General features: G+C 39.7%; 2 protein-coding genes across 5 annotated transcripts in view; both read left to right on the top strand.

Moving 5' to 3' along the window:
* Positions 1 to 23,402, top strand: part of GPM6A (glycoprotein M6A) — a 262,782-nt gene that overhangs the window by 107,951 nt on the left and 131,429 nt on the right. For 2 of the 4 annotated variants that reach the window (XR_009047802.1, XM_057697890.1), the window contains exon 1: positions 21,496 to 21,923. The exons of the other annotated variants lie outside the window; for them this stretch is intronic. Coding sequence is in view for 1 of the 2 variants with exons in the window: in XM_057697890.1 (XP_057553873.1) it covers positions 21,887 to 21,923 (37 nt within the window). In the remaining variant the exon portion in view is untranslated. Of the gene's footprint in view, positions 1 to 21,495; positions 21,924 to 23,402 lie in introns of those variants that run through there. 4 annotated transcript variants of the gene reach the window in all.
* LOC130829991 (protein dpy-30 homolog) lies at positions 1,436 to 1,684 on the top strand. The gene has a single exon (XM_057696775.1). The coding sequence runs from the start codon at positions 1,436 to 1,438 to the stop codon at positions 1,682 to 1,684; it is 249 nt and encodes an 82-aa protein (XP_057552758.1).

The following is a 23,402-nucleotide window of genomic DNA, read 5'->3' as shown; positions in this document are numbered from 1 at the left end:
GGTTGGCTGAAACTAGTGTAGAACAAGAACAAATGCAGATATTATACAATAAGAAGCTTTTCTCCAGCAAGTCTATCTGGAAAAGATGAAGGAGCTTAAGATTATTTTCACCTATACCTATCTTCATAAGAAATAGCAATGTGTAGAGAAAAATTTTAAAAATAAACCCAATTAAAAATAAATTAAAATAATAAAAAACAGACTCAATACCCTGAGCCCAGGAGACATCTGTAAATTCTTGATAGTCATAATAAAATCAGACATAAGTATTTAAAAGAAAATTAAGAGGAATTTCATGAATCCCTAGTTAACTCAAGATAATTTAGCTCTTGTGCAAAAAGCTACATGACTTCTTTAACCTCCATGTCACGATCTGAATGATCACGGATGACAATCACAGGCCGTGATCACTGACATCCTCTTGAGCTCTCCTAATAGTGGGTTTTAGAGAATGGGAGGAAGAGCAAATGAGAAATAGGTTGATGGGTGAGGCTGAACGTCTGCTGTCTTTGTAGAGATAAGAAAGTTGTTATCATGGAAACCCAAAATGGAGAGATAAAGACAAGACCAAAATAAGACTTTAGAAACTGAGAGATATTTCACATTTTTGGTCTTTGAAGAGGGAAAATTTTGCCATTTGAATGAAAGTACTGTTGAGGGTCAAGTGGGTCTGAGGTTGCTCAGCCTTGTGGCAGAAGGAATTTGAGAGACTGCTCCGTCTTCTTTACCCACCTTGGGGGGGGGTCCCATGACCTCTGTGTTGGAAGTGAGAGTTTTATTCAAGGAGAGAGATGTAGACTTGTATAGTTTTATATTCGTCTTGTTAAAGAATAATTATTCTGGCACTTGTTCAAGTCTGTTGCAGTAGAGGAGAGAGATGGGGTCCAGCTCTGAATACAGCAAAGACAGCTGGGGATCTGTAGCCAAGGAGCAGAGGGAGAGGGTCAGTGGATGGAAAATTATTTAAGAGGAGACATAAGGGTTAGGGGGATTCTTGCTAAACTGGCTTAATAGAATTCTTACTAAAGCAGGCCAAGGGTTTATACATCAAAGGTGGGGATGAGGAACTTGATGAAATATCAAGGGTGATCAGACACCAAGGGCAAAGGATTCTCTCTAAAATGATTTAACAGGATTCTTCTTAAAACAGGGCTAAACAGGCCAGGGTGAGGCCCAAGGACAAAACGTAGTTGGAAAGAGGGCTCGGAGGACCCTGTCTAGACCTTGATCACGCTGAGAGTCTTTGTCAGGCATGACTGTATCTGTGCATTATTTTATAGATGAAATTGCCTCTAAGCAATGGTCCCAACAAAGACTGGCTGCATAATTTGTGGGCTTTGGTGCAAAATGAAACTGTTCCATTGTAGTGCAAAAGATCTTAGGAAGGAACAACTTGGGCGTGGACAGGTACCCAGGGATGTGACTTAGGTCCATCATGGACCCACAGCAGATGCTGGAGGGACAGATGCATGTTGCAGAAAGTCCCACTGAGTACAGTCTCACAGACAATGTCAAGAAGATACTAGAAAATGAGAAGATTAATGCAGAAAAGTCATCACAACAGAAGGTAGATTTCCAGTCTCAACAAATCCTGCCTACCTGGATCAGACAATTGTGCCCTCTCTTATTACAGGGACTTGCTGTGCTCACAAAGGATGTCTTGCAAATCCCACTGAATTTCTAACATCATATCTTTCTTTAAAAAAGGCACAGTTTGAAGATTGAAACTGACTGAATGGGGAGAACAGAGACATTGGGTTGCTAATGTAGATTTACATGATTAAGAGACAGCCTTAGTTGTCATGATGCCCCCACCCTTTTTGGAAGTATAGTATGAGCGCCTTCAGGACAACAGAACTTATTTCCACAGTTGCAGAAGAGAACACATTTCCCTTATTTTGATTTAATCACCATACTTGTTTAATGAGCGTATTCTGTGCAATTTTTTCTCACATTGTCTTTAACTTTGTTTTTAAAATGACCTTCGAAATAAACTGTTACAACATCAGAAATAAAAATAAGCTTCAGCTTATTCCCTTTTCTCCAGAATACATCATGCCCATCTGGAATTCGTACTGTATTTGTACAAGATGTTTCTATTGGGAGAAAGCAGTTAAAGAATACACGAGAACTTTATGCATTATTTTTTACAGCTGTATGTAAATCTACAGTTATCTCCAAATAAAAGATTTAAGTTAAAAAAAAAAAACAATTTCTAAACAGTGACAGCAGAACATTGAACCAAGTGCTGGCTCTTCTGAGCACAGGAGTCCTGTGTGACCCCATGGACTGTCCATCCATGAAGCTGACCTGGGTCCCAACTTCTTGAGAGTAGGGTCTGCTAAAGCCCTGAATAAGTGTCTGTTGAAACAGAGACTCAGCTGGTTTAAGTAGTTTTGTGAGACTCACTCAGTGATAGAATTAGAATTACAAATGAGATGGTCCAATCCAGTGGGCCTACCAACTCACCACCTTATGCTCTGGTGGTGTGTGTGTGCTGGTGGGGGGGTGTTCCTCGGTAGGAGTCCAGTTCCAGATTCAGCTTTAGCACTTTCTGTGGCAGCAAGAAAAAGAATGTGGAAAGGAAAGATTTGGAGAAACTAAAGTTGTTGTTTGTTACTTCTTCTCTGCTTCTAGGTGAAATAATTCTCATGCTCTATATTTTGTTACACAGCTTTCATCTTGGAAATTCTGCATGTCAGCTTTGGCACATAAATAATTTTCCTAGAATTCATGGGTGTAGAGAGATTGACTTGTTTACTTTGTAGAGTTAGAGATGGAAAGCTTTCCTACTTGCAGATGGAGATCTATCATCTTTTTATACCTGCAGATAGTGTAGAGAATAGGCACATAGCTAATAATTTTGATAAACCTCAAATCAAAGACAAATTTGCATCAATTATTGTTAAGTAATCAATTAGCATTCTTATTATAATTAAGTTAGCAAATATTGGTGATTAAGAATGTCCTTTTTTCTTTTTTGCATAAAACTATTAACTCACATTCTTACTGAAGTATAACAAAATTGAACTATGATGACAGCTCTGAATCTTAAATTAAGTGTGGGATGTAGCATCATAGAGAAGAAAAGAGCTGAGCATGGAAATATAAAGAAATATGTTTATTCTTCTTATGGCCACTTAGCATGTAATGCTTGTATCAGATATCTCACTGGTGAAAAAAAAGTTGATAAGAGTATGTGCCCTTTCTCCTTTACATTGTGGGTTTCCGTGAAGACCAAATTCAATCACATAATGCCTTTAAAATCTATAGTCTAATATATATATGTATATATATATAAAATTTTAAATTGCATAGTCAAAATTATCTTACATAATTTAATGCTAAATTTGCTTTTGGAGGATCTTTTTAAATTTAGGAAGCCTTGGAAACATTATCTTAAAGAGCAGTTCTGTGCAAAATATTGTTATTACCTTAGAGAAACAGAGCTATTTTTCCAGAATTTTCTCAAATGTTTTATATATGCAAACCCCCAAAATACTAAACTCTAATTTTCAGAAAAACTGAGTAGAAATGACCATGTATGTCTCATATTATAAAATAATATTTTCTTCTGAATAAAAATTTATCTTGGCTACTTGTATATTCATGAGTGAGCGCTCTCTATGTTTTTAAAACAATATAGATCAACTGGATTTTGTTAAAACTATAAATAGAATGACATATGGAAACTGCAAAGTTTATATTTTGCACTCAATGTTAGTTTATATCTTGCACGCAATGTTAGTTTATATCTTGCATTTTATTTCTACATTTTCCAGAATCAGTAGAGAACCTGCTGATCTGTATATAACTGTTAAGAACATCGGCTTTTTAATCTCTGTTTTAAAAAGGGCTAGCATTATTTTATATGTTCATACATACTTATAATTTAGCATGTACATGAAAGATTCTTCCTTTTCTTGAAGATATGTCAGATAATTGAATGTGTAGGCCATGAGGCAGTGCAGAGGTGTGCTGGCCCTTTAATGCTGTTTCTGTTGTCATGGAAATAGGATTTTCAAGTAGGTTTATCTGCAGTGCTTTGCTTTTTATAGATTCCCGATCATTTTAAGTTGGTTTTAGACAACCATCCTTATCCTTTCAATAAAAACATCAGTCTCGACCAACTTTCAATGTTTTCCCCAATAAGATTTCTTAAAAACCTAGGAGTAGGGAGTGTGAGATATTCCAGGAGTATACATTACATATACACTAGGATTTGCTTAAAAAAAAAAAAAGAAAAGAAAAGAATTGTAATGGAAAACAGAAAAGCAGGATCCAGTTCCGATGTCAAGCTTCTAAAATGTCTGTCCCTCTCACACTGCTGTTAGTTGTGCAAGTACAGTTTATGCAGGAGAAAAAATCTGAAACATGAACAGAAACGTGTCACCACTGATATTATTTGTTCAAGTTCTTAACCCAGGCCTCCGTGACTCAGCATCCACTTTCCATGAGAATTCATCACTACGGAGAGATTTGTCAAGTTAAATTCAGGTTCTGCTCCTAACTGGCTGTGTGATCTTAGCAAGTTCTTTCAACTCTCTCTTCCTCAGTTTCCTTATCTTCTTCCATCATGTGATAAAATTTGTGTTTCCTAATCCCGTAAATGGATTCTTAAATAGTCAGGCATATTTTCATGTGCTCTTTATGTATTTGCATATCCCTAAGGAGAAACATGATAGCAGTGGTTTTCCAGGATAAAGGGACCTGGGAAATGTAGTCCTGGGGGGTTTCCTGAGCTCCCAGGAACTGGCAATTTGTAAGAAGCACCCAGGAAAACAAGATACAGTTCACAGCACCCTCTTCTCAATGCCAACACAGGAACACACGATGGGATCCCACTGTGAGGGCGGGCTGACCACAGGAGACAAATAGAGGAAAGGAAGAACAGAGTAGTTTAGAAAGTGCTAGAACAGAGGAGAGAGCAGGTGCACTGTGTGGCCCAGTCATGGGGCTACTGACCCAGTTTGGAGGATTCAGGTACGAAAAGAATCGAATTAAGTAATCAACCAAATGACCTTCATGTTTCTTTATTCCCCTCTCTCTCTTTGGGGGAATAGATGGGATATATGATGAAAAAGAGTCATGAGAGCTTCAATAAAGCAAAGAAGGGATGTGCCTTGTTTTATTGGGTTGGTCAGAAAGTTCACTCGGGTTTTTCCATAAGATGTTACGGAAAAAATCCAAACGAACTTTCTGGCCAACCCAATATTATTGTATTGATGGTCATAATAATTCTAATATTTAAAAAAATTATTGTTTTTATGATTCAGGCCCTCTCAGCTCTTGTCAGTGTCAGCTTATATACAGAGTTTGTTTTTCTGCTTCTTTTTTTTTTTAACTCTTGTTAAAGGAAAAGCACACAGGTGAGAGAATGTGATCGTTTAATCCGTTCCATTCAGGATTAGAAGTAATAATGGAGCCCCTGGGCACACACTCCAGCATCGTGAGTTTACAACACACATTCAGTACAAAAGGACTCGGGAAGGGAAAACAGTCTGTGAAGGTCAGAGATGCAACCCTCAATTGTGAACGAGCCGGCAGACTGCATCCTTGGGTAGGAGGACCAAGAATTCGGCCCCATTTCTCACTTTTTAAAGATTTCGCAACCACCCAAGCAAACAGACAAGTCCAAGCATAGGACAAACTACAAAGAGCCGCTGAACAGTTCCAAGGGGCGGGGGAGCCTTTTGTCCTTTCGCAGAAGCCTGTACAGGCCCCTCCCCCAGGCCGGGCTGAGAGCCAGAGGGCGGCGTGGGGACTTCTATAGGAGATTTCGCTTTGCCTTGTGAAAACCAAGCCATCATTTTCAGATGAAAGCCCTGACAAGTATTTGAGTAAATCTTAATGCATCTCGGTGGGGTAGTCAAAATCCAGTTGGGCGGCCCCAAGTGTCCGCTGGCCTCTGAAGCTGCTGTGGGGTCAGTCAGTGCCTTGTGTACCTCACACGGGAGCCCAGGGAGCCCAGGACCCCGGCTTTCTCCAAGCACGCTGGCTCGGACGCTTAGCCCCACAGCATTTCCCTGCAGGACCTGGGAGACCTCTACCCCAGTTTCTCCACTTATCATTCGAGAAAGGGTGGCCTAAATCTCACTGGCCCAAGCAAGGGCTTAGGAAGACAGATTTTTCTCTCTCTGTTCTCACCTCACTCAGGCCTGGCAACTGTTTGTTGGAATATGTACTGGGTATTGCCGATTTGAGGTACCACTCCGAGTCATCGGAGGCTGGCGGTGAGGGAGACAAGTTCAGACGGTCACAGTGATTCACGATCTCCGCTGTGACGCCTTCTGCCGTCCGAGCGTGCTGCTTCAACTCTCTGTCCCTTAATTTCCTTATTTGTTAAATGGGGAAACAATACACCTTAATTTCTCCATTGGGCACCATGTGAAGCGGAATTAGACCGGACTAAAAATATTTATCTGTTTGCATGTTCACACCTTGCCTTATCCCACTAGAGATATCGGTGGGGCAGGAAGATGTAAACATGAGGGTCTGAAGGTTGCTTTGTGAGCTGACTGAGGGATGTGGTCAGGAGACTTAAAAATAAGCCAGAACAAACAGACCAGCTGCGCATCTTCAGAAAGCACAGCGGAGCCCAAAGCCAGGGTAGCAAAGATAAGACGTTGACAGCGAGTAGAAGAAACACGCGTCCAGGTGTGGTGTTGACTTCCAGGGTGGAATGTTACGCGAGACTTGTATATATTCTCGCCTTGTTCCCTTCAGTGCTAGATTTACTGTTTACTCAGTTTCCTCTGTGATGCCAAGAACTTCCGTCCAGCCTCGCGCATGGGTAGAAATTCCTAAGTCCGCTGCAGATGTTGCCTCTTCCTTGGTCTTATCCCAGATGAGCTGGCCTACTCCATCCTCTCTCCAATGGTTTCTTGTCAATACCAGCCTAGTTGGCTTAATATGAAGTAATGTACCATGTATGTTAGTTACCTTCCTTCTGATCAGGTTTTTGAGGTTGGAATCTGTTTCTTAGTCAACTTTTTTTTTTTTTTTCCTTAATACTTTGCAGTTCCCAGCCGAATGCCTTATACTGGGTATTTTCTTAATACTCATTGAAAGACTTTAACTTGTTATCAATTTTAATGCCATTCTCCAAGGGTCGACAAGTATTCCTATGTTACGGAGTGGTTCTGCTGCGGTTGGGAGTAGGGGCTGCGGGGAATGGTCTTCCCTAAACCTGCCTGACACGCTGTTTTCGTTCACTTTCTATAAGTTTTCCTATCAACTCTCAGCTCTCTGCCCTTTGCACTGGCTCATATGCTTACCCATTTTGTCTTCTTTCTTTACTTCCCTCGCTAGGAGTCTTCAGTAGTTTTCAGCAGAATTTCTTGCTGATGATGTTTTTGCCGTTTTGTCAAAAGCCTGTCCAGCTCCCACCGCCTGCCTAGCTCCTCTTATCTCCTGGGAACAGAGCCTTTTCATGTTTGGGGGGAAATAGTTCTCCCAGTAAATTTCCCACCGGTTGGAAGGAGGAATGACCCTTCCGTCATCGCTTTGAGGTGTGAACATTGAGGCTAGGTGTTGTTAACGGTATTCCCTGCCGGGGCGGAGGGGCGGAGTCTGGAATAGAGGTGGTGGTGTCATGTGACAGAAATAAGGGGAGGCTGGAAAACCTCTTTCTCATCTTTTCAGGTGGAGGCAGGTGTTCTTGTGACCAGACACTCCTCTGTCATGACCGGTCCACTTTGTAGATGCACACGTGAAACTCCCCTTTGGTTTAAGGTTGTAGGAGTTCGGTTTCTGTCTCTGGCACCAAAAGAGTCTTGAAAATGTACTAGATAAATATAATATTTATACTTCAATAAATTAAAAGATTTGTATGGATTTTGGAAATGGGAAAATGGAGATCAAGGTATACAATCATCTAATTTCTGTCATCTATGTTAAAATTTTCTAAAAAAATAAAATAATACCCACGTTAATGTTTCCTTCCTTTTGCTTCCTTTTCCTTCCTTACTCTTGGTTCTTTCTGCCAGATTCTGAGCAGATGTTAAGTTCTTGGTGGGCAGATGCGCTTAATTAATTTCTGTGTTGTTGGTACCATGCACAGTTTCTGATATATAATAAGAATTGCATTAGTAATTTGAATTGAAATGATATATTAATATTACTAAATAATAACATAATATAATATAATATAATATAGTAATATATTGTCCTGAAACAAAATCCTTGGAATAGCCAGGATATTTTTCAGATGTCCATCACATTATATACTACACTATTTTGTTTTATACTCCTTGTATTGATAAAGAAAAAAAATACTTAGCTTCCCCTTTTACTGTCCATTAATTTATAAAAGGGAAAACTTACTATCTTATTTAGTAATTTATTAACTTATTAATTATAATTTATTAACTTACGTAGTTGGAGTTAAGGTTTAAATCTCAACTACTTGTGAAAGGTCAAGATTAAAAAATATTTTTAGAGTCTGTTGGCCTAAGAATAATAGCCTTTTGTTTGTTTGCTGGTTATTAAATGAATTGCTGGATTCTTTCAGAGATTAGAGAGCCAGCATTTTAAGAAACAAACAAGAAGAGGAGACAGGGAATTGGCAGTCCGAGGAAAGATGAAGGGGGTGCTGACCTAGACAGTGCAGCACCAGTGAGGCACTTGCAGCACTGAGACGTCACCTAGAACGAAACTGGTAAACTGGCCGTTCCATTCAGAAATCACAAGTTCCACTCGTGACTTTTGAGAGCGAAAGCAGGGGATGAAGTGAGTGGAAATCAGATTGCAGGACCCCTTCAAGGGGGTGGAGAGGGGTGGGAGAAGCCTGCCAATTAATCTAATTAAGGTGTGGGCTTGCTTTCTGCAAAACAGAGAAAGAAGATGCTATGTTCCTGACATAGAGCTCACCAATAGCATATTTTCCATTTCATGTTGAGGAATTTGTATTTGATTCACTGGGGCATTGGTCTGTTCAAAATAAATTACTCTCTACAGTCAAGTCATAAAGTAATTTAGACTCTGGAAATGTAAGCATAGTGCTTTAAGCTTTTGTTTAAAAAAATGTGCCAAAGGAGGTAATGTTATCATAAATAGAGTAGCCACTCAAAAGCACCTTCAGTTTTGACTAATAATTTTTTCTTGTCCTTTCTTGGTGTCTTCAGGCTTAAGTATGTAGACTATTAGATTCAAATATCATTTTGTTTCTGTCTAGTGGATTTAATTTATCCAGAGTGTAGCTCTACAGGGATTCCCAGTAATTAAATAAAGGGCATTTCTCTCAACCACTCTGTTTTGATAAAAATTCGAGCTTTAATTACTAGTTGACAATAAAAGGGCAAATAGAAAGAGCTGCTATGTTATTTCCAATTAAAAGGAGTTTTTGTATAAGTTTTTTAAAAATAGATAAATAAATAAGTGAATCAAATATGATCAGCATTTGTATTTCTTTAAGTTCAGGGACTGAGTAAAAATCGCCAAATTAAATATAAAGTTTTTCAGTCCCCTTTTTTTTCTTAGCCCTAAAATTAGCCAAGGATCTAGATGGGACTACAAAGAAAAATAAGTCAAAAAATATGTCAGAAACTCCCTGGCAGTCCAGTGGTTAGGACTGTGTGCTTTCACTGCTGGGGACCCAAGTTCTATCCCTGGTCAGGGAACTAAGATCCCACAAGCCGCATGGCGCAGCCAGTAAATAAATAAATAAATAGAATTTTAAAAGGGAGGATCATTTAAAAAAAAAGAAAATGTAAATCAACGAATCAGTGGAGACATAAATCAGAATAAGAGACAGAGCACGTGAAGCTGAACAAATATTATAATAAGGAAAATACATAAGCACAGAACGGTGGCATGCACCGATTACAAACGTAACAAGAGCTTTCTGTTTTATGTGCACACTTATTTCTTTACAACGGCTGGAAGGTTGTGGCCTCTGCAGACAGACTGCCCTCTTTGAATCTCAACTCTGCCACTCTGCTTCAGTTTTGCTGTCTACAAAGTGGGGATAATACCAGCACCCACCTCATAGAGTTGTTGAGACGATTAAACAGGGAAAGACAAGTCATGTTCTGAGAACACTGCCTGGCCCACCACAGAGGCTCCTCTGAGCGTTAGCTCGTGTTGTTACTGTTAGGACCATTGTTGGGGCTTATTTGGTCTATAAACACTAGAAATGCTCTGCAAAGAGTAACCCTTGTCGTGAACCCACACAGCGAGATTGTCACCTGCCTGATTTTTTTCTACTTCAGGAACTCGTAAAGTTTTAAAATGAGGTTGTGTCAAAATTATGCCTTTTATGAAGCCTTGGACGGTTTATAGTATGAAAAGTCACATGCTGTCAGTTACTTCAAGTGGCTTATGAGCAGGCTGTAGGCCCCATGCTTTCCCCCCACCTCATAACTGTTACAGGACAGTTCTGTTTTGAGGTCGGTTTGTTTAGCAGATCTGTGGCAAGTACAGAATTGAGCCAGGGTTTGCTAAACCAGCCCAGCGCCCCAGTCTATCAAAGGGAATCTGCTGACCCCTGAGGAAATCAATATACACTGTTTTAGGGAGAAAAAAAAAATCCTATTTATAGATACTCAGGATAACAGTGTTTTTGCAAAGCGGATTCCCTATGACTCAAGGCAGTAACAGCACATTGAAAAGCTAACACGTCATGACCTGAGGCCTTTCTCTCCCCTTTTCCAAGCGCTTTATGGGACTGATGTCACAGCCGAGGTCGGAGGAAGGAGTCTCATACGTACCGAGTGCCAGCCATGCCTGTGCCAAGATTCGTGCTGAATGCACCTGATCCCGCGGAATCCCCCACGAACAGGCTTTCTGTTTCTCCGTTTACAAATGAGAAGCAGAAGCGCAGAGTGGTCACGGAGGACGTACAGAGCTGGCAGAGCTGCCCTTGGAAAACGATCGCTAAGCCGAGCCCCTTCCAGGGCACCGTGCTGACCTCACTGAGCCCAGAGAATGGCCAAAAAGCTTCTACGTGAGGAAAAATAATCCTGCCATTTGTTCCCTAAGCCGGTGGACTAAATAGCTGGTTGGTTTGCATCCATTAACGCCTACTTCACAGGAGCGAGTTAGTCTTATAATTAAGAGCACAGGCTCAGGGACCAGACGGGCTCTCATCCCAGCTCTGCCATGTACACGCTGTTCCCTGGAGCAAGTTCCTTCTCTCCCTCTGTTTCCACATCTGTAAAATGGGGATAACAAGTGTGTGCCTCAGGGGGTTATTTTAAAGATTCTTGAGCAAACCCATGGCCCCAAGGGCTAAGAACTGTGACTGCTGTATAATAAGCCCTAAGTGTTTTGCTTTTTTTTTCTGAATTTTCTGCTGTCAACTTGCAAGTTCCAGGATTCTCTAGTGCTAGTATGTTCATTCAGCATGATTTACTTCTATAACAATGGTTATAATTATATTTATTTTTAACAGTGGTTATAATTACACTATTTTTATACAGCATTTTATATTTTTGGAAGAACTGTTTCATCTGGAGCCTTCTTTCCCTCACCTGCTAAATGGCTTTCATGAATGATGCCTACCTCATGAAGATGTTGGAGGGATAAAATGAGATGATGCACATAAAACACTTAGCACAGTATCTGTTACCTTGGGAAGACAGCAGGGCAAGTATTAATACATTCATTTTGTATTTGAGGAGATGGAGATAGACCATCCTTGCCTCAAAGCATAAAGTGGGTAGTGGTACCGTGAGCACCTAGCAGAGTGCCTGACAGGAAGCCTGTTAAAGAAATAAATCACCCACGAAACTCATTTTTCCCCAAAGGCTCCACATTTCAGGGACTGCCTGATGTAACGTATTTGGACCGGGTGTTATGAGTTCATTAATAAGAATCTCAGGAAGCTCTATTTTTGGAGACACGAGAAACTTGTTGACTTACAAAAGGTGTTTTAGATTTCACTGCACAGATGGGACATTTCCGCATTCCCTTGTCTCTCGACCAACGAGAGAAGCTGCTTCTCACCACTTGCTTCTAGGACCCAGTTTTGGGTACTGTTTCGGTTTTATATATGTCAGTATCTACCTCCTTTGGGTGAATGTAATCAGAAGTCAACATAATGTTGAAGCTGCTATATCAACAACTCAGAAATGCTGAATGGCCACCTGATTGTTCTATTTAAAAAGCAGCGTTTTATCGTGGACAGCGGTATAGCCTTGGTGTCACAGAGGCTTGTGTCTCAGTCCTGATTCTGATGCAGGACACACACACACACAGAATGGATTCAAGCATTAGGTAATATTTTAGGGTGTTCTAAGCCTCAGGATACAGATTGATGGCAAATGGTTTTTGAGATTGAATACAAGCCACTTTTTCTTTTAAACGACAGCTTTAGTTTCAACCTGAATTGAAAATGTTCCACTTAAAAAAAAATTGTTATGTTGCACCACATCCAAACAATTGCAGAAGATCCAATTTGGACAGAACACATAACAGTTATGACCACTGCTGATGGTTCAAGCCTCTCTTTCATTGTTTCCCTTCCTAGCTAATAAATAATAAAATACTGTTGATAGCCATTTCATACTAGAGATTTTTGGACCCACACTTATTATTACGGCTATCCATAATATTCAAGAACCTCATATATTGTCAGCAGAAGCTACAGGACCCTTTCGATCACTCTTTAGTGGATTTCCATGATTTACCTTCTTCATTGCACATATCAGAACCTGATGCTGTCTTTTTCCTATGTGCTTGTTTATTTAGCCTCTTACCTTCTTCTTCCAGAGCATAAATGCCATGAGAACAGGGACCTCCTATATGTTTCCCCTGAACTTGCCCCAGAAGTTAGTTTGTATCTGTAGGAAGATAAGGACTCAGTATATCGCTGGTGAATTGATGAATGAAAAGACTGTCTCTGGGCAAGATTCCCTTGAACATCCTGTAGTTTAAGATAATGTCTTTTGAAAATTTGAATTCGTTTAAAATGTACGCTGTAGTTCCTATTGACTTTTCTGTGTGGTCTACCCGTGTACCATAAGAGATGCCTAGAAAAATACTTAGAAATGTATAAGGACATCCTACTCATTTAGCTACAAATGTTAAGACTGTTCAACAAGGGCAACTTTTAAATACATTTTTATATCACTTATATTTGGAAATTATTAGTAACCCTTTTTGTTTACAGAGCCATTTAATGCAATGAAAACAATGAAATTTTATATTCAAGTTTTGCTTCTTCATAGCTGTGGAACTTGTGCAAATGCATTGCTTCTCTAAGTCTCAGTCTTATGACCTATACAGTGGGAATACCACTTATTCCCAGGATTGCAAATAACCAGTAAGATAAAAATGTGCCTAGACTACAGTGGGTGCCATGCAAATATTGGTTAAATGTTATTGAGTAAGAAGAGTGAAACCTGGCCCCTGGGAAACCAGAGTAGGTCTGTCCTCAGTCTCACTGCATGAAAGGTGAGGGAAAAACCAATACAACTTATGGTTTCTGCTCTCAGTGACAGGCAGAGGAAATACATATTGAAAGAGCATCCGTATTGAGATGTTAAAAAATGAAAAAAAAAAGTATGATACTTGGCAAATACATGTTGTAGACAAATGATATGGAAATTCAGGCAGCGGGATGGAGGGAGGAGATAAATCAGGTTTCCCTTAATATCTGCAATATCAGATCCTAAAAACAGCTCAGCGTTTATCTCGGATGACTGCAGTGGGGGGCCGTGGGTGACTTGAGCATCCTGCCAAAAACCTAGGGAGCAGTTGCAAATAGATGGATTGTGTGGCTGGAACCAAGGGATATTCTCCAGGGTTCATTTAACCTAACACTGTGCACGTGGAGCAGAGGAACTTTTAGGATGTAAATTCCTTGTGCTGTTTGAAGGCTTGAGTGTGTCGACCTTCCTAGAGCCATGGTCTGTCATCCAAATAGACCCTACGTCATTGCCAATAAAACTCTCTTGGGAGAATGTTTTCTGTCTGTTTCTGGTACATGACAGACTTGGGCATATTTGTCTTCTCCTTAATTCATGGAGAGTAGATCACAAGCAAAGGCCTCTTGCTCAAGACTAGTAAGCCCCCAAGTATCTTCAGATATCCAGCTCACCAAAAAGGAACAGTGCATAAAATCACACACCCCTCTTACAGGCAGGAAGGGAAGTGCCTTTCATCTCGATCCGCCCGTTGGGAGAAGCCTGTTACCCTGCCTGAGTCATGAATTCAAATGTGTTGGTCAAGGGCATTTTGAAGAGAAGCTGTCAGTCTGTGAGAAGTTTCTTTCTATGAGATAAAAAGAATGTTTAGGTTACCCGAGATGATCGCTGGAAATGTAAGAGCAGACTCCGATATATTTTTTTTCAGCCATAAAAGACTTGCAATCTAATGTATAACCAAAAAGACCAGCGTGCTCATTATAAAGCTGAAAAGGCTTGAATCTGATTCCTCCTCATCATTTCTTTATGCACCATCTTGTGTAGTCAGCTTTTTCGAAGGATTTTTCCTATCATCTGTGTCTGCAGGAACATTCAAAGGCAGATTTAAAATCAGTATTTCAAAACTCAGAACTTCTGACAAGCTCTGCAAATGTTATGTTTGTCTCTCTCTCTTTCTTGTTCTGCCTCTCTGTCTCTGTCACTCTCACTCTGTTCCTCTTTATCTAATTTTACAGGCTTGTCATTTGCAGTATCCAATGTGATAGGTAGGGTTAGGCTTAACTGAGATTTCCAAATTGTTGACCTTTGATTCAAATGAATGCAGCAAAAAACAATCATCTTTCAGCTAAGGTGTGACTTTGTCTGTTGTCATCAATGTAACACCAAGACTTTACTCAAAAATGAAGAAATGCTAGCATAACATGCCTTGTGACTGTTAATTAAGTACTGAATGACTTACCTTCTTGTGGGGGGTGAGTTTAGAATCAGAAAGACTGAAACTCAAACCCCAATGCCTTCATTCACCAGTTGTGTCACCTGGAGAAAGTTGCTTAAGCTTTGAAAGCCTCAACTTTGGTTTACAATAAATCCTTATAATTGATCCTTCTTATTTCGAAAGGGTAAATTCGGTCTAAAGGATGTTCCTCTTGAGTTTTTCTGTCTGTCCTCACCATCATCAGTGCTTATGACAACATAGCCCTCCCTTTGTAAAGGAGGCATGGCACACAGTGAGTGATTTTCCACTTGCCTTTTTGTTTTACAGTTTGCTTTTTGAACTATCTCTGTAGCGTTGTGTCATCAACCCCTCAGTCATGGCATTTGTTATAATATGAACATGACATGTGTCTTCTGGAACTATTGTAAATGGTGTTCACACGCCAAAACACTTTGTGAAAGTTACTAAACGTCAGATAAAGTGTATTTTAAGCCATTGGATTTTTTCATTATTCATCACTATTGTGTCATTCATGCGTGCATGTATTCGATGAGGATCTATGAAAAGCTTACTCTGTGCTTGTATTGTGGGAGGTGGAGAGAGAGAGTACCTGACCTCACAGCACTTGCAGGCTGCAGGTCAGTGGGAAAAATCAGTGTAAAATGCAAAGGCTGGGGAACGACGTGGTGACGTGTGTCGTCAATACTAAAGGATGCTTATCCTGTGGGTTAGGGGACAGTTTAGTTAAGCTGAGGTCTGATGCATGAGTAGATCCAGCCACCTGAGGGTGGAGGGAAAAGTGTTTCAGGCAGAAGGAACAACATGTAAAAAACGGACAATTTTGAGAAATGAGAAGAGGTGAGTGAGTGAAGGAAAGCAGGGGGACGGTGGGCTGGAGGGGAGGCTCCTGCCATGTCCATCCACCCCATCGTTCCAGCCAATCTCAGGAGGTTGAACTTTATCCTAAGAACACTGGCAAACCATCAACTGGCTGTAAACAGGCTGTAAACTGACATGACAGGTGGCTTGGCTAACTCTGAAACACAGTACTGCTAGACTGCAGAGGACAAGTCTTTGTATGAAAGAGCCTAAAATTCCTGAAGGTAATTTCTTGGTGGAAAATAAAACAGGTTTCTCATCTTCTCTTTGTTAAGACTCCAATCTTAGGGCACAAGACCTGTCTCTGGAGTGTTTCTCTGCCTCTTCAGTTACTCTAAGGAAACTAAGAACCCAGACTCAGTACCATTTTCCAAACCAGGGCTCCTGGACATCTTCCCTTGTAAACAGTAAAAGAGAGTTCCCTCCACGTGACCAGAAGTTGGTCTCCTACACATCGTCAGAAGGATAGCTTTTCCTATGAGCTTTTGAGTGTTCAGTGTCAACCATCTTGAAAACCTCTCCCTTCTCCCCTATACCACCTCCTCTCCTCTTCCTAGAGAATATCACCTCCCTTGAGTATCAGGTCAGATCAACCTCACCCTCTAGGAAAGCAGGAAAACTTTCCCAACCATCAAAAGGAGTGAGCAGGCATCCTTGCTGTGGGCTCATGTAGCAGCCCGGCTTTTTGTCATTAGTGTGTTTCACTTGTCACAGCACTGAGACTTTTGACCTGTCTTGTGCTCTTAGGCTGCTAGCATCACTCAGGCAGGTATCTCTCTTGCCTACAGCAAGTTCTTGTGTAGGTAAGAATGCTAAATAAACATTCCTACAATTAAAGAATGAAAGGAAGTAGGGGTAGTGATACTTCAGTTTAACAAGACTTGTAAAGACTGTGGTCATTCTGTGAATTGACGGCATATATGATGATAAAACGCCAAAGAATGTTATACTACTTTTATTATGTGTTTAAAACCTTGACGTGTTTGTGGTGGTTTTAACTTTCTTTAAGAAAATGTCTAACCTATAGCTTAGTCAGCAGTCAAAAATTTTTCTTTGTCCAAATATAGGAAGAAACTAACCAAGACATTTTATTCTTGAGATAGTGTTGGATCTGTATCTGCAACATTTGAGAGGGAAAAAAGCAGTTTCTAAACAGTGTTCTTGTCTGTTTAACGTGTGCACTATACTTGGTTCAGGTAAGCATGTTTTCATATGTCCTTTTTTCCATGGGTCTGACCCAAGAGTCTTGAACCTTCTTTTTTCCATTTTTTACAGTTGATGCTGTATTTGGCACCATCAACTTGTTTAATCTGTAGCCCCATTTACTTGACTCTATTTTGAACATTGTATTGCAAAGAGGACTGAATTTTATAATAGAGGAATATGTAGATATTTTCTTGGTTTGCATAATAAGATGTTTACAAAGGTAAGATGAAGTGTTAAAGAACTAGCTAGCTCCAAATTAAGATGAATGAGAAGGACTTACAATGGGTTTAGGGTTTAAAAATGTTTTTATTGAGGTATTGTTGGCTTATAATATGATGTAAGTTTCATGTGTACTATATGATACTTCTACTTCTGTATACGCTACAGCATGATTGCTACCAAAAATATATTTTCCATCCACCATCATAGAGTTGACCCCTTTACCCATTTTGTCCCCTGCTTCCCCTCTGGGATCCACCACTCTGTTGTGTGCATCCTTTTATGTGGTTTGGTTTGTTCATTTATTTTTTTTTTCCGTTTTGTATATTCCATATATGAGTGGATCATAGGGTATTTGTCTTTCTCTATCTGACTTACTTCACTTAGCCTAATACCCTCAAGTCCATTTATGTTGTTGCAAATGGCAAGATTTCATCTTTTTTATGACTGAGTAGTATTCTGTTGTGTATGTGTGTCACATCTTCATCAGTTCACCCATCGGTGGTCACTTAGGTTCTTTTTTCTTCCACTGCAAAGATAAGCTAAGAGATTTTTTTTCTTTCGTCAATAATTAAGGGTATACTAGCATATATATCTCAAAATAATACTGAATTATTTAAGACACGGTATTACAATAGTCACACAGTTCATGGACAGGGGTCGAGAACCAGCACATTGGAATGACACACCTGTATCATACGTCAAAATCAGTGACAGACAGTTCTCCAGTCATTCTTGAGAAAAACACTGGATGAGTTAAAAGCTAAAAAGCTTTGCTTAAAAAAACATGTATGTACAGGATAAGCTTAGATCCTCAGAAAACAGATTAAAAACTGACCAAGTAAAACAAATGAGAAAAATTGGTTAAACTTTTCAAATATACAGAATGATGTCAAATATGTTATACCAATGCAATTTAGCAAAATAAAGCATTAAATTATACTTACTAGACATATTCATTACATTTATTTTCATAACTACTTCATTATAAGCCAATGAATCTATTTCGATAAAGAATGACCTACAGTAGATGATATATGTAAAGAATCTATGTGGCTTTCTTTACCTTCCGTGTAGTCACTTAGGTTCTTTACATATCTTGGCTACTGTAAATAATGCTATGATAAATGTAGGGGTGTATGTATCTTTTTGAATTAATGTTTTCATGTTCTTCAGATACATACCCAGAAGTAGAATTGCTTGGATCCTGTGGTAGTTCTGTTCATAATTTTTTGAGGAATCTTCATACTGTTCGCCATACTGGCTGCACCAATTTACATTCCCACCAACAGTGCAGGAGTGTTCCCTTTTCTCCATCCTCCTCAGCACTTGTTATTTCTTGCGTTTTTGATAATAGCCAGTCTGACAGGTATGAGGTGGTATCTCACTGTGGTTTTGATTTGCTTTTCCCTGATGATTAGTGATGTTGAGCATCTTGTCATGTGCCTGTTGGCCATCTGTGTGTCTTCTTAGGAAAAATGTCTATTCAGCTCCTCTGCCCATTTTTTAAATTGGGTTTGTTGTTGGTGTTGTTGAGTTGTATGAGTTTTTTATATATTTTGGATATTAACCTCTTATCTGATGTATTATTTGCAAATATCTTCTTACAACAGGTTTAGGTTTAGTGAGCAACGGTGTCTTCTAGTTTACACAGGAAAAGCATCATATATTTCACAAGTATTTCTTAGGCAGTATTTGAAAGGGAAATCATATTTAACATTTAGTATCATATTTTTAAATTCCTATTGATAAAATATCATACATTTTAAATCAATGACTGAAAATAGAGTGTGGCAGACATAATGTGTTGTGATGGAAAGAATATTAGCATTTCGTCATCTCAACCTGAAGGTCTTAAAAACAATCTAGAAAACACAGCATTGCCAATTCTTAAGATTCATGTAAGTGTATTTATGAATTCATAAAGTTAACCTACAATAATGGCAACAGTTTTTCTTTTCTAACCTGTTTTGAATTACTTGGTGGTTGAAAATATCTTTAGTTTAAAGGAGATCAAGACTTTAAAAAACAATTCTAAACACCACAATCAGCCCCAGAACCTCATCTGCCCTGAAACGCAGGGGAGAGGACATAAGGAATTGGTGGCTAGTGGGTCAGAGTGTCCCTTTTGGAAGGTGGAAAAGTTCTGGAGATGGGCGGTGATGGTGGTTGCACAACAGTGTGAATGTATTTAATGCCACGGAACTGTCCACTTGAAATGGTTAAAATGGTGCATTTCATGTTCTATTTTACCACAATGAAAAAATTCACCTCCACGCAGTGAGAGGTGATGGCCATAAGGGAGCTGTGTGCCTGTTGGTTTTCTCCTCGTAAGAGTCTTTTTAGCCTGGATTTGAGGTGGTTGTGTGTATATTTGAAATAGTGTAAGTTGCTGTTGTCGTCTTCTAAAAGTTTGTGCGTGAAAAAGTTTATTTTAGACAAAAAAAAAAAAAAAAAAAAGACCATTATAGGAATTTATTGCTCTGCTGCAAAGTTTCCAGAAAGGAAAGAAGTTTACTGCAACTTTTCCATTCATCTTGCCCAATGAGTATTTTTTAAATTTCCCTTGTATTTCCCTTTCACTCTTCGCCTCCGTCCACATGGTGAAACAGAAGGCAGTGGCCGGAGGCTGCTCCGTGAGGGTGCTGAGGACACAGGTGACGGGATAGCGCGGGTGGGGAAGCAGACTCGGCTGCAGGGCATTAGAAGGGGAACTGCTGACGTGCAATCTCAGACTGAGTCTCAGACTGACTTGGGTATTTACTGGCCCAGGCCCTGGGTCTCCCTGAGTCTCCGTTTTTTCCAGCATAAAATGGGGGGAAAATAACACTTTCCCTCTTTATTTTGCACGTGGTTACTGCAAGTGCATATGTCTAGTAGTGGATTGTAAAGGGCTCTAAAGGCTTAAAGTGGCATTACTCTTTCTACTGCTGTTACTGTTAATGATTTGTCTCCCTCATGACTCCTGTGCTATTAAATGAATGAAGGTTATCCACGAGAAGTGATGCTGCATTCTGTTTTGCATGTACACCACGTTATGTCAGCCTGGGGAGAAGGGAGAGCTGAGATGCTGCTGTGATTCGGCTCTTTGATTTCCCTCTTGGCTTCCTCCTTTCAATCCGTGCCCTGAGCGAGCAGCTCTGCCAGGAACCCTTGAATACAGACTGAAATATATTCAGAGGAGATAGGTTTTTGATTTATTTGAATTATATTTACCTTTGGGTTAAATTCATTTGAGTAGAGAAAATAAACAGCAAATGATCATAGAAGTGAGGAGGCTAGCCATTCTTTTAGGAGAAATCATGAGAAATACAGTGGAATGTTGAACAAGAATTGCCTTTCTTCTCAATAGTTGCTTTTGTGATGTTTTCGAGGGTGGCATGGAACTTGCCGCTGACCACTTTAAAACATGCGTGTGAAATGTAAGCTCTAATGCCAGGAACGTGTACTGCGGGTGATTAGCAGACAAATCATTTTTCTTTAAAGGTAAGGATTACAGTCGTGTGTGTGTGCACACGTATGTGTTTCTCTGTACGCTGGCTTCTCTGCAGATGGAGACAGAGACAGGGATTCTTCCTTTCTTTATACTCTAGGCAAGGTTTAGGCCCCCTGGAAAGGGATACTGTTTATTTTTCTCCCTGTACCTTTTGTAAAGTATTGAGACTCTTGGATCCTGCCCTGTCACTCAGTAGGCTGAAGTACAAATGCTAATTTATTGCCAGACTGTGGTGTTGTGATTTGCATTCCAAATCAGACTGCAGAATCCCATTATAAATCGCTTATCCTGTCGTTCCTCATCTAGAATTTGTTCCTTCTGCTTCCCCAATAACGACCCTTGAAGCAATTCTCTTTCAAGAGATTCCCATTTGAAATCAGTTTTCGTGGGTGAAAATTGCAACAATAGATTACAAAGACATCTATAATTCTTTTTACAGAAATTGCAGGCTTTCTCTCCCTTTCCTTGAAGAGTCTCATGGCACTGAAGTGAAATAATGACTTAAAACGCATCTTTCAGGCTTAAAGGTTTATACTCGTCATTTGAAAACCAGACTTCTCTATCTTTTTAAACCTGAGACGTGTGAGCTTACAAGTCCTCTCTCAGTGATAACCTTTTACAGAGAAACCCCGAGATGGTATAATTGCATGCTTTCTTGACACTTTTAAATCAAATTAAGCAGATACTTGGGGAGGAGAGAACAGGAAAACGCAGTTCTGCAAGGTGTCTGACTGGGTAAGAAGCAAGGCTGCAGCATAAAGAACCACTGGGAGTCTGGGCTTTCCCACTCTGGTGGCAGAGAGGGGGAATTATGGGTTGGTGGTCTGCTTCCTGTTAGGAGGACACCCCTCCATCTGTTCCCAGCTCAGCCTGTTTCCAATTTAAAGCCCAGATTTCAATACAAACCTCAATTTCTTTTCCCCATTTGAAATGCAAAGCAAGCCTTTCGCGTCCTAGAGTGTTTGCCACTGGGACTCAGACCAAATTTCCCCCCAAAATTCTCAGGCTCTTTGCTTGAATACCTGCTTACAGTGGTGCACAATGGGCAGCATTGAGAAGAAAAATTGATAATCTTCACGGAAGAGTAATTTGAATGAAATTGCACTTGACAGCCTGTCTCCAAGCAAACAAGAGGCGCAAGGGAGCCTCAGCTAAGCTCCGAGGACTTACCCAAGCCACTGCTGGGGGAGCTTCCTAGGGACAAAAAAAACCACTCGCTTCTCCTCCATCTAATTGAGCTTTTGATTAATTCCGTGTACCAGATTCTACTGAAGAAAGGTAGCCATGGAAGAGAATATGGAAGAGGGACAGACACAAAAAGGTACTGTGCTGGGAAGGGTTTATTTGTAACGAAGTCATTATTTTGCAGTTTCCCTGTTTGCTTTAGACACTTGCCAGGAAGGCTAATGAATGTTTTTCTCTTGGAAGGCATTTTTTGGTTCCCCCTTTATTTAGCCTGTTCCCCACTTGCGATCCTGTCTGGCGTGAATGTTGTCACTATTTACAAATCTTTTGGATATAGGTATCCGGATGCAGAGTCGAGTGTTAGGGATGAGAGCACTGCGGTATTGTTGCAGGCTGCCCCTTAGACCTGTCTTTGTTCATCTTCATTTATTTCATGTTTTCACGCTTGTCGAGCTGGGTCAAGGGATTCCTGGTGTGAGCCACAAACACAATATTGAGAGCTAGATGTAGTTAAAAATCTGGCGATGTAACTGTTATCAATAGCTTTGAATGGACATCGGATAGAACAAAGACGGAGAGTGTATTTATTATATTTTCGTTGGTGCACCTTTTTAAAAATTCTTGTTTTCTTTGCGCAGGTACAGTTGAGTTTTAATAGCGATGGAGCAGATGTTCATAAATTTTCCGAGTGTACGGTGACATTAAGGTTTTCATTTCTATACATTTGGTTGTCACCAATTTCTGCCTGATAAATGTTGAGGTTATTTTCTGCTGCATTTTATAAGCCTGTGACGTATATCTGGCTGTATTAATTAAAGTGAAATTGTCATTTTTATAGGTTGAAAATGGCCAGATATTGGCAGTTTTAAATGATTCCAACACTATAGAGTTTGTGTGTGTGTCAAGTGGTAGCTTTGGAGGGAACTGTAGCTTTTACCCCAGAATCGCCCGTGTTTTTTCTCATCTCTGTTCAAGGCTTATGTAATGTTATAGAAAACGCTCGTGTGTTCTTAGGATGGAAAGAAACATTAACACAGGTAATACTACTTAAAGGTTACATTTAAGAGTAGTATGGAAAAGATTCTGCTATCAAATCTGATTTCAAATGTACATAAATGCATTATTTTAGGAAACTATATTCTACATGATAACATAGGCAGGTTGGAAATACAGTATAGTTTTTTCATTATTTTGAACCATTCAGCTTTGCTGGGTCTTTTATCTTAACACACACATACACACACACTCACATACATATAATCAGAGACATTAAATACATAAAGGTTTTATAGAAGCAACAGAGGGAGTCGATAGATAAACCAGTGCCCGAATTTTAGAGGTTAGCACACTTGTTAATGATACTCTGTAACAGAAACAATAATCTACACAGATAGAATGTGACCTATTTTTAAATTAAAAGAATACCTCAGCTACCTTTATGCGACAGGTAGCTGAAGTGTTTATCAGTGATATGAAATGGCAAATTTTCATCCCTAAAGGGCATCTCAATTGACTATTTTATTTTAGGAATAAAATATCTTTTTTAATATCTTTTTTTAGCACATAAGAAGATTGTTTCTCGGCCAGCCAACCTGTTTAAGAAATAGAAGTTTAT

The sequence above is a fragment of the Hippopotamus amphibius genome, chromosome 10, assembly GCF_030028045.1.
Source record: "Hippopotamus amphibius kiboko isolate mHipAmp2 chromosome 10, mHipAmp2.hap2, whole genome shotgun sequence".
Lineage (NCBI taxonomy): Eukaryota > Metazoa > Chordata > Mammalia > Artiodactyla > Hippopotamidae > Hippopotamus > Hippopotamus amphibius.
This window is presented reverse-complemented; position numbering and strand designations above follow the sequence as displayed.

What these genes read in the sequence shown, in the direction of transcription:
- LOC130829991 (XM_057696775.1), top strand. Translation starts at nt 1,436, where the DNA reads ATGGACCCACAGCAGATGCTGGAGGGACAGATGCATGTTGCAGAAAGT.